Here is a 16,418-nt window from a genome sequence, read left to right as displayed (position 1 = left end):
GTAATAACACAAAAGTAGTGCACCTTTCATTCAGAACCTAAATTGAACCTAACTTCAACGTCTGGAAAATAAGTATTTTAGACTTATTTTTTAAAGTTATTTTTCTTACTGGGACTATTTTCAGGGGCAGAATTTTTTGGTCTGGCCTATGGCGGAAAAACGCCAAGGCCCTGCCTGTCCATTTCTCTGTTATTGTCATTCTAATGGAATCCAGAAAGAACAAAACCCTGTCCTCAAAAATTTAAAGATGCAAAGTTATGGGCAGACACAAAACATCCACATCAAATTAAATATTTTTCTTGATCAAATAACATGGAAACAACCACTTTTTGTGCAGTAGTAATTTACCATCCTTAAAACAACACTTCATGAAAATGTGCTGAACGAAGAACGATTACTATATTGTACATAGGCTGGTCATCTATGGTTGTACCTGTAAACTTTCCATCACCATGAAGAAAAACTATGACCAATAAAGTCATTGAGTACATTGAGACATCAAGTGGTTTGTGATGACATGATGTGGCTCAGTTGGTAGAGCATGGTGCTTGCAATGCTAGGGTTGTGGGTTCGATTCCCACAGGGGACCAGTATGAAAATGTATGCACTCCCTACTGTAAGTAGCTCTGGATAAGAGTGTCTACTAAAATGGAAGAAGGATAAACTTTTCCGTTTTCACATAGAAATAAGTTACATTAGCAAAGTATTTCAAGAAACTGGAAAACATATCAAGCAAGTATTTATGTATTAACAGATTAACTTTTTTGTACAGATAATTATCAGACTCAAGTTACAAATACTGGTAAACACCCAAATATATTTAGTTTACATTTTTTCACAAAAATAGTGCACTGGGCCATTACTAGTCCTGTATTAGAAGACCAATATAGACGTCTTCAGTGCGGGCATTGTTTTTCTGCAGGTTTTTTTGCAGCACCCCCACCCCCAAACTACTTCCCGCGGCTATGATCAGAGGTTTGCCAACACATCAGTGGCCAGCTCGGAGGATGTTCCCTGTTGCTTCATTTAAATGCTTTCAGGACTTGTCAGATCAGATGAGTTTGTTTTGGCTGGGAATACTCAGATCCTTTGATCAATTATCCTGATTAGGGCAGCAGTAACCCGCATGGTGGTGTTTATGAGGCCTGAGTTGGACCCAAGCACACACACACTTTTTTAAATATCCAAAACCACACAAACATGCACGCGCTGTCCCCCTTGTTAAATTTTTTTTTTTTTTCTGTATGGCTTTCACTTGGCTGACCCGTGTCACCAACACACAAACAATTCAGTACAACACAACTTTATTTCTCCCCTGGGGACAAAACAGAAGGACACTTCTGGGTTCAACCTGGCTCTCTCCACACTCTATCGAGCTGTGAATCACACTGGGAGATGCCTTGGCATTTCTGCAGGTTAACCATGAGAAATGACCTCTTTTGCACCGTCGATTCCTGCCTGCCTTCAGGGGAGTAGAGAGGCAGGGCAGGGCTGTCCATTAAGGCCCAGTGACAGCAGCTGGGGGACTTGGTCTGTCTTGTTCCTGTGTAATTACTCATCTCAGTAAGGGGAGAAATGGTAACATGGGGATCTGTCCTTGTGTAACATTGCTGTTGATTGGAATAATACTATTAAAATAACAAAACATTTGAAAATAAACCATAGAGAATAAAATAAGATCTAAGATAGAGGGAGAAAGAGTTGAATTCTCCTGTCCTGATATGCACATTGGTCAATATTCATTGTGAAACATACAGTAAATAACCTACAGATAACTGTAAATAAACCTGAAAAATAGACTTGTCTGAATCTGATGCACCGAATGACATTGCATTGATTGTCCAAAGATTACAACACTCCCTATTTCAGTTGCAATTAGTTACATCACATTTTCTAATCAATTAAGCCTGGCTCCTGGTTGCAGGGTTTTACTGAACACCACTGAGACTCCCACACCAGATTAGATTAACCCCGCTCTGCATCTCCCTCTCACTCTACCCTTCCCTCTTTCCATGCTTCTTTCTCTTTCTCTCTACCTTTCCACCTTTCCATGTCCCCCCTCTCTCTCTGCACACACTCATTCTCCCTTTCCCTCTTTTTAATTTCTCTCACTTTCCCTCTCTCCCCCTCTTCACCTTTCCCTAATTTCCATACACTGATAACAGGCCAAAAACATGTTCCAGAATCAATTTGTGATATACTGTAGCCTAAGCAAATGGCTAGGACTACTTTACAGGGTAATTATATAGGTGTACCCACTAATAATTAAGCTGTTATAAATCTTGTCAAGGGCCAAGTTCCAGTCTTTTCCCCCCAGACACATGCATTATGGTTAAAGGAGGCGAGAGACCCCATCAGCTGTGCCATGATCCAAATACACAGCTTTTGTTTCCCAACAAGGAACGTCTCCTTCAGGCCTGATAACCACATTCCTTTGGAACTGTAGCCTACGTCACAGAGGGCGTCTCTGTGTTCCAGCACGCCCGCCCCCTCTCCACGAGGCCTGGCCAACTGACAGTTACAATCACCGTCTTCACCCAACGGATTCACCCGCTTTAAACCCCCCCTTCACCTCCGTTTGTCGTGTTTTGCGGCCACGAATGCCTTCTCCGTCCGTCAATCACGAGGGAAATATCCATGGACGCCAACCAATTTCCCTACACCGCCTTTAAATCCTGAACGAAAAAACAATGTTTTCCCGGCCCCTCTCAGCTCCTGTTCGAGCCTCACAAAGGATTTGCCGACGTTCGGGAATTCCGCGTTTCATTCCTTTTTTTAGAACAGGATAGACCCGCCCCTTTCTTCATTTGTCAACACAAAGAGGATTTGACAACACTGTTAAAGGACCGCCCATCATGCCCAAATAAGGTTCATTTGCCCATACACGGCAAACAATCGATTCGAGTGTAACATTTTCCCTTCCTTATCCCGTTTATATGGTAGGTTCACTTCCGCCGTTGATGTTAAAGCAGTGCTATCATGGCGGAGCGCGTTCAGCAGCCCCCAGCCAAACGGCTCTGCTGTAGACCGGGTTATAATACGAATTGTAGACAGGGACAACGGGTCGGGGGTACGTTATGTGGCGGTTCGGGTACGGCCCAAGGTGGGTCGAGCAAAACCCTGAGTCCGGAGTCTCTGTTGGATATCTCGGCCCGGAAAGTGGCAGAGAAGTGGCCGTTTCAACGGGTAGAGGAGCGCTTTGAACGGATCCCGGAGCCTGTACAGAGAAGGATCGTTTACTGGTCGTTCCCCAGGAGTGAACGGGAGATCTGCATGTATTCTTCGTTCAATACGGGGGGGGAGGAGAGTGGAACTAGCGGGGAAAATAGTGATGAGACGCGGCTGCCTTTCAGACGAGGTATCGCTCTGTTGGAGAGCGGCTGTGTGGACAACGTATTGCAAGTCGGTGAGTGGATGGACCCAAGCGTATGAAAAATAACGTTATTTTATTTATTGAGTTTTCATGGCAAACAACCAGAGTTTGAAATATTTTTCAAAAGCACCAAGAAATGAAAAAGGAAGTGTGTTGAATTAGGTTTCAACAAAGGATTGAATGAGGCGACAAAGGGGGCTTTTACATCGCGGAGACGTTGGCGAGGCTCCTTTTTTACTAAAACCTAAATGTATTCCTCTAACAATAGAAATAGCTATTATTAGCCTATGCACAGTTGTCTATGTTCTATGCCGATACATTTAGCCCAAATGTCTATGTAGCATAATACATGTGTTTGCTTATGCATGACGGGATTTTTTGTTGTTGTTGCTTGGGTGAAAAATAACCATTACGGAAGTAAACGGTGGGATTTAATAAATGTGCCCATATACTTGGCTCGCATTCGAACATTTGGTTCATATATGCATTTAGCCAGCCTCAAATAGTATTTTTATATACTTTCAACTGAAAGGGGCGATGCTTTTCTGGGCAGTGTATGCCGAGAAGACGTTCAGGGCTGAGCCTTGTCGACTGTGTTTATTTTCCGAAGTGAAAGGCATGGGGGAGGTTTTCTGGCTAAACCAGCTAGAACATAGAGCTCTCAGCTGAATTGACAGTTCTTTCTACATATATGCCAACCTATTTCATAACTAGAAATATTTTTTGTAAAACAATAACACAGCAACCTGTCGTGCATTCAAAGCATTTTGTATTTGAGTAGCTGCGAAATAGCAGTATTTCATGTTTTCGTAACACAGCCTTGACTGAGTGTCGTATTTACCCAGTGCGCATATCAAACAGCCGTGAGGCATTCCGAATGAAAGCCTTGGTACTTTGTTCCCATTTTCATGTTCATTTGTCTTTTCAGCTTCCTGTCATCCACCAAATGGAAGGCAAACAACAAAAGCGTATTTAATTTATTTTCACTGCTTGTTAAAAATAAGATATTTGGGAAAAGGGTGGGAGGAATGGCGATTTAAAGCCACATAGACTATTTTTAAATGGACCTTGATATGCACCAATTTGCAGCTAATTGGGTCAAGTGTGTTTCTTTCACTGTTGTTTTACTAAACGTTCTGACGCCAGGAAATTACTGACACGTAATTGTAATAATCACCAGCAGGCCCTACCTACCAAAACGTAGCCTATATACTCAAATGAACGCATGGCCATGTATTTTACCCCCTGCCTGACGGTGAGCTACCTGCTGGGCTCCCTCTGTATTCCAACTCATATGCCACCTTAGTTAGTTCATTAGGGCTCTTCGTCCCCGCCCTGGGAAAGCGTTCAGCGTTCTAATCCCATTACTCTATGTGGTTAATCTGAATTGTAATGCAATCTGCAAACGTAATTTTCTGCATGGCCATCCATCCCTCCCTGTCCCCTCCTCCCTCTGAACGTGTCGCAGTGGCTTGGCTGGGCTTTGTGCCCTAGCCACAGTGCCAACAGGGCGCCAGGCTGCTGACTATATAACACATACTGTAGGCCCAGGCAGGCCTGTGTCTTTGTCTAGTATATATGCTAAATAAAATACAAATCAATAAATAGGCAAAGCACAGCTACAGTATGTACTCTAGTTTCTCTACTCTCTATTGGGGAAGAAATAATAACGTGTATATATACAATAGAATGCAGTATGACATTTTTTTCATCCAAAACCGTGTTAAGGAATATGATTTTGCCTGTCAATAATGTAATATTCATATGGTTGTTAAGCAGGCAGTTAACCTACACATGTGCTGTGTGTGTGTGTGTGTGTGTGTGAGCGTGCACAAGGTAGCACATAGTGCTCAATCTGCATGCTAGCAATGGAGAATGACAGCAGAAATTGTGCCAAGAAGTGATAAATAAAAGATGCAATCTTCCCTCGCGGGCTGCAGCTAGGGAAGGTAGAAGAGAGCGAATGAGAGAAGAAAAGACTGGGTCGCTGTGATCAGACCTGGGAGAGAAGATCAGTTACACATCTGTTTGGCACACATCCATATGTACAGTATAGTATACAGTACACAACCTCTCTACACAGGAAACACACACACACAGTATATGTGTAGGTTAACTGCCTGCTTAACAGCCATATTATTACATTATTGACAGACAGAATCATATCCCTTAACATGGTTTTGGATGAAAAAAGGACATACTGCATTCTATGGTATATATGACTCTGCTAACACCCTGACGGTCACTGTCAGGTGTCCCAGGCAGTATGGTTCATCCCAAGGACATAGGAGAGGCTCTACCTATCTAGCCTGCTCAGGTCCTGCTGATTGGAAAGCTGCTTATCTGATAGCCAACCCATAGTAAACATGTCATGAACATGATTGCCTAGACGCACACACACACCACACACACCCGACAGGATATGGCTGCCCAGCGCTTCTCTCTCTCAGAGATCTATCACTGCTGTTTGCAGTCTATGAACACCGACACCGACACGTTGCAGTGTGTGTCTGTGTGAATAAATACACGTGTGTCTGTGTGTTCGCTATGCAAGCACGTGCAGGCCAACCAGAGGCCTTTTCCATATAGGCATGTGACACACAGTACAGTGATAAGACGGATCTAGAAAAGGAAAGTGGACGGAAAAGAAAGAATATGAAGTGAGAACTATTAGCCTATTGATAACAATAAATTCATACAGGCCTACAAGGTTATTATTATGCATTATCTTGTCATCCTCCAATAACGGGTTAGAAATATTATAAATGTGTAATACACTGTCTTTCTATTCACAAATACATTATTCATGTCTGTGGTGTATATCATTTATCATACATTTATAACCTCATTATTAGACGTTAATATTCATTATCCCCTTTTATAAATACATTATCCTGGCCTCCTCTCTCAGCATATGTCTAGTCAACATTTATCCAGCTTGTAAAGCAGCTCTTACCGCCCCTCCCACAACACCCCACAGGGTCAAGTTAAACCCCTCCCCCTCTCCTTTACCTCGATTACCCCGTCTTGCTCTCTGTCTGTTTCCATCTGTTCTAGGAGGCCAGGGTTTGTCAACACTGATCCTATTAGCTGTGAGTGTCTGTCTTATTGATGGGAAATATGGCCTCTAGCTCCACCCCCACTCCTTACTCATCTACCACTGAGTCAGAACATTTTGGGGGATTTGAGTGAGATGTTATTGTGTGTGTTTGGGGGGGTTGGGAGAGATGATGTCGTCTTCTGGTTATGATTATCACATTCTAGAGAGGTTTAGAGAGAAGTTTTACTCTCTACTTAGTGAAGTCGGTGTGAATTTGTGTCGACAGATTGTAGGCTAGTGGGAAGTGCGTGTACCTGTGTCTCGCTCTCAGTTCTTCATTGATCAGTATCTATAGTGTTGATGGGACAGTTTGGACATTTAACATGACCTGACATTACAGATGAATATGTTGCTAGAGAAAGATACAAGCATTACATGACGTCGTGCGTGCGACAACGTTGGCTCTGACGATATGACACAGGGTCAGAAAGGTGAACGTTGTGGTTGCAACTTCATCCAGAAATGATTGGCATTAAGACTGTCTGACATAAGATATGCGAGTGATGTAGACCCAGCCTATCATCAGACAGGGAGCTGGGCCTGTTTTTTTGTTGTTGTGTAAACCCCAGCAGTATTTACACTTTGCTCCGTCAGTGGGCCGAGCTCATTATAACCATGCAGGCCCTACGCACCGCTAGTCATGCATGACAGCATAGCACACTGCCATTTTAAGCCCAGAAATGCCAGAATCCACATATCAGGGCCAAGATCTACAGGCTTGAACCTAACTGCCTGGCTGTTTCTCTGTCCTCTGAAGTGACTTCATTTCTGTCTCCCGCCCTTCTTCTGTACTGATCTGAGAGAGATGAGCCGGTGAAAGGCATGATGGGCCGCCGTGCTGCTTTGACCCGTCAACTCTTTTCAGGTCCGTACAGTTGGAGAGGACGCAAAGGGTGTGTGTGTGTGTGTGTGTGTGTGTGAGATAAACGAGTCAGCTGTGCCGCTCCTACTGTCCCTCCCTGCTTCACCAAGCTAAGAATAGTGCGTTTGGCGACTCGTAATAAAACCACTCTGTCTTGTGTGTTTCTGTTAGATACTTCTTTATTTAGAGCTTCTATTCTGTACATCTCACTTATTCAGGCCTACAGCTACTTTCTGTTCACCCCAGGCTAACTTCATAAGAACATCACTGAGATTACTGAGGTTATCATCACTCATTCAATATTATATTACAGCGCTTCACTGTGAGGAAGACGTGGTTTCATTTAAAAGGAGTGTGTGTGTGTGTGTGTGCCGGCTCTACCCTGACTCTACCCCGACTAACCCAGTGCGTTACTCCTCCAGAAGGCCCTGGATAGGCATGCGTGGACATTTCTGACATTTCGTACACAGAAGTGCAGAATTTAATACTTGGCACTTAAATCTGGCATGGGCCTGTTGCTGTAGGGGCACTGGGCTGAGGGGAGGAGAGGACATGCAAGGTATGAAGGGCATACTTAGGGGGAACTCAGTATCAAAGCCGGAGCTGTTATAGCTGGTAGTCCTCTGATGTTTCATAGACATGGGAAAGAGGAAGGCACACTGGTGCGGATATAGATAGACCTAGCCTTCCTCATTCTTCCTTCTCATCCTGACATGTGAGGCTTCAGTGCATCCTGTTGGTCAGTGGTTAGAGCTGGGAGCTGTGGTCTGGTCCTGGCGTGGGGATGGCAGAGTGTCACCCCACAGTGAAATCTCACCTCGCGTCTTCAGACCACAGACTCTCACACAGGGCATCGATGTCCCCCTGCTACATCTAGCTAAAACCAGACTACAGCGCGGTACACTCGTACTCATTTAGATTGGAGCTCCTACAGCTACCTTCCTTATTCCTCTTGAAAGTACCTCTGACGACTCCTTCTGGACCTAAGACTTGTAGCCTGCCCTAAAGGATGGCTTTTTTGGAATGTGTGGTGGTCTGATTTGTGCACAGATCAGCCTTTATCCCATGCGTTTATTTAGAATGCCATTTTGCTACTGGCACACAGAACCCTATGTTCATTGTAGTGTTAGCCAGAAGGCCAATGTTCAGTGTGCCAGAAGGCTAACGTTTTGATCCAGACAAGGATAGTAGTAAAGGAAGACCAGGATGGCAGAACAGGCCTGATATGATCTCTAGCTACCAGACCAGTGTTCAGAGTAATAATGGTAGAACAATGTCACATTGTCTAATAATGACACGTTCATATCCTCCATTGTGTCTCAGTCAGACCAGTGTTGACCTTTCCCTTCCTATCATTATGGCTGCTCCTGTTCACACTCATTAGCAGCTAAGTACCTCAGTTAGAGGTCTGCACACACACACGCGCTCCCTGACCCCCAACCCAAGTGCTCCCTGACCCCCAACCCAAGTGCTCCCTGACCCCCAACCCAAGTGCTCCCTGACCCCCAACCCAAGTGCTCCCTGACCCCCAACCCAAGTGCTCCCTGACCCCCAACCCAAGTGCTTTGAAGTGTGGCATGTCAAAGTGTCATATGGAATCTATATAACACACACCTGTACATATGGCAGAGTTCTATACAGCCGGTTATGGCTCACACACCAGACAATGCCTTATGGGGATATGTACGGTATGAGTGGGGGAGGCTGGCTAGGCTTTTGTAGTGTGTCTGATTGTTATGTGAGAGATGTGGCCCAGCCTGTTGGTGAATTCCACTGTGGTAGAGGGGGGAGTTTGATTTTGAAATGATGGCGTTGAACACACAATAGAATACACTGAATAGAATGTACATAACAGAATGGAGACTAGAGAATAGTGTACACTGAATAGAATGTAGATAGGATAATGCAGATCGTCTAGACAGACTTGTTTACTGAGGCTATTGCTTGGATACGGTTTCAGAAGACCAGAATGGTAGTAGTGATATACACACATTTTCTTTCTTTCTCTCTCTCTCGCTCTCTCGCTCTCTCGCTCTCTCTCTCTCTCTCTCTCACACACACCTACATTCACACACTGCAGTGCACGTGAACCCCGTGGCCCTACCAGATACAGTATATGCACCGATTTAATGCTGGCTATAATTATCTGCCCAATCAATGTTCTGGAGCGCATCCCCCGAACTAATACACACACACACACACACACACAGACAGAAAGCAAATGGAGACTCTTTGTTTGTGCCTCATATGATCAATTTGTATTGAAGCTGCAGTGGAATAGGCAGTGAACCGAGGCATAGCTGCAACACACAGAAAGGGCATCACTCACATTATAGCAGAAAAGTATAGATCTGGACAACCTACATAAATATGAAGCATTTTCAAGACCTCCAAGTTAGTCTGAAATACAGGCAGAGGTGGAGATGTAGACCTATTTAGGCTTCTCTTAGATAGGTAAATATTTCATAAGATTGTGGCAAAGGAAATAGTGTATGTGCTAGTATTGTAGTGGTTTTACAGTAGTGCTAGTTCAAGTGGGAGGATGAAAGAGAGAGAGGCCAATGAAAGGGAGGGATTACAGTAAAAGCGAGTGGGAAAAGAGGTATATAGAAAGGAGAGGGGGAGGAAGAGAGGCTGCCATGATAGATTTTTATTTAGTCACATGCACAGAGCTGTAGTTGCAGTGTACAGTGAAATCTGAGCTCCAACAGTTTAGGTGTGACTTAACAAAAAATGCTAATAATAATATATACATGTTTACAACTGTGACAATGATAAAATGTAAATGTCCATTGGGGTGTGGACATGTGGTTTGACCATTTCAGCTCCTCAGAGACGTGTCCCCAATGGCGGACCTGTTGATGAGGATGGTTACTAGCCTGGTACCTCCTGAACTCCACAATCAGCTCCCTTTGTTTTGCTGATGTTGAAGGGGAGGTCGTTTACCCGGCACCACACCGTCAGAGTGCCTACCTCCTCCCTGTCGGCCGTCTCGTCGTAGTTGGTAATCAGGCCTACTACTGTCGCGTCGTCAGCAAACTTGATGATGGAGTGGGAAGAGACCACACAGTCAAGGGTATACAGGAAGTACAGGAGAGCGAATTGGAGAGGGTCAAGTGTGTTGGGGAGGGAGGAAGTGATGTGGTCTTTGACTGGCCTCTCGAAGCAATTCATGATGACAGAAGTGAGTGCTACGGGTCGGTAGTCATTCAGTTCAGTTACTTTCCATTCTTGGGCACTGGGATGATAGTGGACATCTTGAAGCAGGTCAGGATAACGGCCTGAGCTAGAGAGAGATTGAAAATGTCCAAAAACACAACAGCTACCCGGCCTGCACATGCTCAGTGGGCGTGGCTAGGGAAGCCGTCTGGGCCAGCTGCCTTGCGAGGCTTAACACGTTTGAATGACTTGCATACGTCCTTCGTGGAGAACGTAAGCGCGTAGCCCTCGTTGTCTTCAGGGGCTTTCCTCAGTCGTTTTGCTTGAAGCGTGATAAAAGGTGTTTAGCTTGTTCGGTAGGGTGGCGTTGGTGTCCGGCGTGACTGGCTTTCTTTTTGTAATCTGTGATTGTTAGAAGCCCCTGCCACATATGCCTCGTATCCATCCCTCTGAATTGCTCGTCCCCTTTGTCCCCATACTTGTGTCTCGCCATCTTGATCGATCTGCGTAGGTCGTGTTTGTACTGTTTAACCATACAATTGTCCCTGGTCAGGTTGCTGTGTTTATAAGCAGCATCTCTCTCCTTCAGTTTCCTGACAAGGTTGCCATCAATCTACGGTTTTTGATTCGGGTATGTTTTGAAAGACATTGTCGGTATCACGTCATCTATGCATTTTTTTAATGAATCCGGTGACTGGGTTGGTGTATCCATTGATGTTATCCCCAGAGTTGACCTGGAACATATTCTTGCCCACGTGATCAAAACAGTCTTGGAGCATGGATTCTAATTGGTCAGACCAGCGTTGTACAGACCTGACCACCGGAACTTCCCTCCTTGAGTCTTTTGTTTATCGGCGGGGAGGAGCAAAATTGAGTCATGGTCAGATTTGCCGAAAGGAGGACGGGAGATGGCGTTTATAACCGTGTCGAAAAGGCGTGTGGCAGTTGTACGGCGTAGAATCTCCACGAGTTGGACAGTCAATGTGTTGATGGTAATTCTGCGGCAAGGTTCTCAAATTACGCGACAGTTTGTTCAGGGTCCAATGAAGATCTTGGAGTGGGATGTACACAGCCATGGAGATAATCCCTGAGAACTCTCTCGAAAGGCAAAAAGGGCGAAATTTGATGACCAAGTATTCCAAGTCGGGAGAGCAGAAGCTTGCAGGTTCCTGTATGTTTCCACCGTCGCTCCACTTGTTATTGGTCATAAAGCAGAGCCCTCCGCCCTTATTCTGGCCAGAGAGAACCCTCTTCCTATCAGCTCGATGAACTGTAAAACCCGCTGGTTGTATGCGATCCATTTGGATGTTGGAGGAAAGCCACGTTTCAGAAAAACAGAGTGTGTTGCAGATTTCTATGTCCCTCTGGAAGTACGTCAAGTTTATTCACTGATGATTGAACATTTGCGAGTAGTGTGCTCGGTAATGGAGGACGGGTCGCCCGGTGTTTCAACCTCACTAAGACCCCCCCCCCCCCCCCCCCCCCACGCCGCAGTCTTCGTTTCCGTCTCCGGTAGGACCACCAGGCATCCCTGCGCCCCACCAAAGCAGTTAGACCATTGTTCCTCCGTCTCTGGGAAGGTCGGGTAGACCGTAGCACCCAGTGATGCATATTCCAATAGTTCTACCTGGGTGTATGAAGTAATGCACAAAAACAAACTGAGTAAGAACATGTAGATCAACACGAGAAAAAGTAGAAACCTGCAATGTTTTGTAGGAGCTGGAGGTGAGGCGCCATCTGTCAGCGCCATCTTATTTTGTTGAATAGAGGTAGAGGTGAAATGTTTCCTCTGGTATTGTGTCCCGTGTGTAAATCCTGTCTAGTTTTCCTGTTGTTTCGTTCTGAGCTTTGGAGTTCTGCCTAGGTATTTTCCATCTCCGTGTCAGACTCTGTGTGGAATGTGGCTGAAATTCCCAAACAACACAATTTACCCCCTGCGTCCTGGATTCAGGAGGAAAAGTACAGATGAGAGCGAAAGCAAACACACACACGGGCACACACACACACACACACTGCATAATGGTAGGTGAATGTTTGTCTCTGCAGTCAGCAGGTGTGTGTGTATGTGTGTTTTAGCTGTGTGTGTGTGTGTGTGTGTGTGTGGTAGGGGTTTTTCTCTTTTGTTAGGCTACTATTTGATCAATCTCATAGACCTGAATGTTTGTTTTCCTCTATCTCTCCATCCCTCTCACCCTGATCTGTATTCCTCCACCATATCTCTGTCCATCATTAACCTTCATCAGAGGGGAGGATGGGAGAGGGGAAAGCAGATGTACCCCAGTCTAGACTTTATCTCTCTCTTCTTATCAGATGTACAGACCCCATCTATTACCCCATTATTACACACACACACACACACACACACACACACACACACACACACACACACACACACACACACACACACACACACACACACACACACACACACACACACACACACACACACACACACACACACACACACACACACACACACACACGGGTGCTGCTACTGACAACTAGTAAACACACTGTCACCCATTGGCCTCCCTTAAAGGGAATGTGTGTCTGTAGAGGATTATTTGTTCCCACAGAGCGCTGAGCAAGTCAAAGCCTGCCGCTCCTAAAGCATCATGGGAATACTGGGCCCCGTGGAATGGTCTCCAAAGAACAACAAACGCAACACCCAACCAACTCTGGCAGCATGGAACTCTGGGACTATGGAACTAGAACCCCGATCTGGGCCAACAACTACCTGCCTGCCTGCAACATTCCAAGCACACCATGTATAACACTATTCCAGGACAGGGTTTCCTAAAGTTTTTCACTCGGGGTCCCCCCCTTCCAGCATTGGGGAACGTCCCACGTGTATTTTTATGGGCACAAGCACTGTTCATGACACAAACTGTTCACATCCCCCTTGTTGGTGGAGAGAATGTTACATTCTATACATTTTGCCACGTCTGTGTATTCATGCGATATTTGAGTGACAAAAAAATTACAACAGTATCTATGGGCTAAAAAACCTTAAAAAATATTAGCTGATATGGGCCAGTTGATCTGGACATTTCTGACAAGTTATAAATAGCTCTCTAAGGTACAGTGGTAAGAAAAAGTATGTGAACCCTTTGGAATGACCTGGATTTCTGCATAAATTTGTCATAAAATTGTGTCTGATCTTCATCTAGGTCACAACAATAGACTAACATGACAAGAGGAACTGATGATGCACTACCTCATTTACAAATTGCACCTTGTACATGCTACTATTACGAGTTTCAAGAGTTAGTTTAAAGCCGGACTGAGTCCCTTACCCCTCTCCCCACAGTTTGGGATGCAGAATACCTTCTATATCTATGCAGATGAGAGCTTCTATGAGCAATGCTTACCTTTTTAATGAGATGTGTTGCATGCACTCTCTCTCTCTCTGTCTCTCTCTCTGTCTCTCGCTCTGTCTCTGTCTCTCTCTGTCTCTGTCTCTCCCTCTCTGTCTCTCCGTCTCTCCGTCTCTCTGTCTCTCTCTCTCTCTCTCTCTCTCTGATTGTTAATCAGAAGGTGCTTATGAGCAATACTTACCTGTTAATGGGAGCTTAGCAGAGTGATCCATCACAGGCATGTTACCGCTGTTGCTCTTCCTAATGAAGACTGATGGCCTTAGCACTACTGCAGAGAGGGAGGGGGAGAGAGGGTTGCGTGTCGAGGAGGGAGCGGAATGAGTAAATACCACCCTCAAACAACTACTCCCTCTTTCCGTCCCCCTCCTCTCACCTCTATCCACCCAACACCTATTTTAGAATGTCACCCTGGGTTTTCCATCCCCTCGTTTCGCACACGTCCCTAACTCTCCTCTCCCCTCTCGGAATAGAAACAGTGCTGGCATGTTTAGGTGCCAGAGCTCTACCTCACTGTGTCCCTTCTCTGTATGATTGTGTGTGTGTGTGTGTGTAGGACACTTTGTGCGTCACACACGTCAGGATGTCAGCCGTATGACCGGTGTGTTTAGCCAGCATCCTGGGGAAAGGACAGGGGATGGCCATAGAGGATGGTAGGTACTGGGTAGGTGCCTAGGGTGATACCTTGTGTTTGGACCGTACTTTGACTCTGGTGTTGGCTGTGTATGACTCCGTCTGTTCCTGCTCTTTATTTATAGAACACTTCTACTGAGCCTATGGAGAGACCTGATGTCTGACTTTACCTAGTCAAACACACCAGTGTGTGTGTGCTCACTGACCTCCTGAACCCCCAGTTACCTATTAGCAGTCATATCCTGCTTCCTGCTTTAACGCATCACTTCCGTCTGGGACCCCTCTCTGGATTGGGTTACATTCTCTCTCTCTCTCTGTCTGTCTGTCTGTCTGTCTGTCTGTCTGTCTGTCTGTCTGTCTGTCTGTCTGTCTGTCTGTCTGTCTGTCTGTCTGTCTGTCTGTCTGTCTGTCTGTCTGTCTGTCTGTCTGTCTGTCTCTCTCTCTCTCTCTCTCTCTCTCTCTCTCTCTCTGTGTCTGTGTCTGTGTCTGTGTCTGACTAATGATGGATAAATGAGAGATTCGGAGCGCGCACACACACACCCTTAGCATAAATGCATACCGTCAACTGAATGCATGAATCAAAGAACCAGAGCGGCCCGAAGCGAAACTGAGTCAAGCAGAAAGGAGGGGAAGTGTTGAGCTGGTGATATGGTTTAGGGTTTAGTACAATTGAGAAACCATGTGACCCACTTCAATGGTGACAGATTGTACCCCTCCCACCTGTGTATTTGTGGGGGTGGGCATGATGATGGTTTAGTAAAGTGTTATCTTTGGGTGTGTCATTGAATGTTCTGATGTCACACACAGACACACACACAGTTGAACCGGTTATTCTTAGTCATACTCAAAAGCCATAGTGTTTCCACGCCTGCTTTCTGTTACATTATAATGGCATCTGACTGACTGGCAGTTATTGTTCCACTGAACACTACTGTATAAACTGTCTGAGTTATCACTAACGAATACACACACACACACCCACGCTCGCACTGTTACAACATATACACACGCGCACGCACGCACGCATACACGGCAGTCAGAATATCTGAGTCACGGAATGACACGACAAAGACACAGAGGAAGTGTTAGGGTGTTGTCATCACGTGTGGCTTATCGCCTCTCTCTGTTTTCTCTCTGTCGCGTACCGTACGGTTCTGGCCCTCCCTTGTGTGCATTTGCATTAGATCAACAAAAGCTGATATGCTTGTGGGTAGGGGTTTGTCATTGCCATAAAAATAAGTTACTCATTCATTTCCTGCTTGTTGAGACATGAGACGGTTTAGTCAGGGGGTTCTGCTGCAGCAGGATACCAGCGATAAGTACCAGGATGTTGGTGTAATGTTAGACAAGTAGGAGGAAGAGGCTTGTAACAACGGTAAATGTAATAGCTTTTCTATTTATTCACCTTTTATCTCATAAACCCGCTGAATGTAATAACCTGCCGGTAAACGCAATCTAATGTTGAACGGTAAACGCAATACGTTTTTCTGACCAAATGTAATGACTTCAACCAATCATGTAATAGCATACCAAAATCGATGTTTTTATTCACATACCACCCGCCACCCACTGCCAATTACAACACAACCAAAGGCATGCACATCATACAGAAATACTCATTTACTTCCCTTATTTGGATGGACATGGAATAGTCCCAAAAGTACAAATGCCATCAGTCTGGCACTCCAGGCAGGCTCAAGCAAACGCATGACTAGACACAACATCCAGGTGCCCACGAACGTCTTAAAAATGTCCCCGGGGATGTCCCCAGTACCAACCGTGAACTAACTAGTCATTATTGTTTGCAGGGAACTATTGCAGATGACATGTTTTAATACTAGGGCGCTACAGATTAATTCAGGTCTTTCTTTGTGTGTCTGTGTGTGACTACATATCAGTGTATGCTTGTGATTATGT

General features: G+C 45.2%; 1 protein-coding gene across 1 annotated transcript in view; it reads left to right on the top strand.

The window, feature by feature from the left end:
* The first annotated feature begins 2,947 nt into the window (after positions 1–2,947).
* The window catches only part of zswim6 (zinc finger, SWIM-type containing 6), a 41,331-nt gene continuing 27,860 nt past the window's right edge, over positions 2,948–16,418 (top strand). Inside the window, exon 1 of the mRNA XM_038970368.1 lies at positions 2,948–3,406. Within this exon, the coding sequence (XP_038826296.1) occupies positions 2,980–3,406 (427 nt within the window). The 5' untranslated portion in view covers positions 2,948–2,979. The remainder of the gene's footprint in view (positions 3,407–16,418) is intronic.

The sequence above is a fragment of the Salvelinus namaycush genome, chromosome 31 (assembly GCF_016432855.1).
Source record: "Salvelinus namaycush isolate Seneca chromosome 31, SaNama_1.0, whole genome shotgun sequence".
Taxonomy (NCBI): Eukaryota; Metazoa; Chordata; class Actinopteri; order Salmoniformes; family Salmonidae; genus Salvelinus; species Salvelinus namaycush.
The sequence above is the reverse complement of the archived record's forward strand: the minus strand, read 5'-3'. Positions and strand labels throughout refer to the sequence as shown.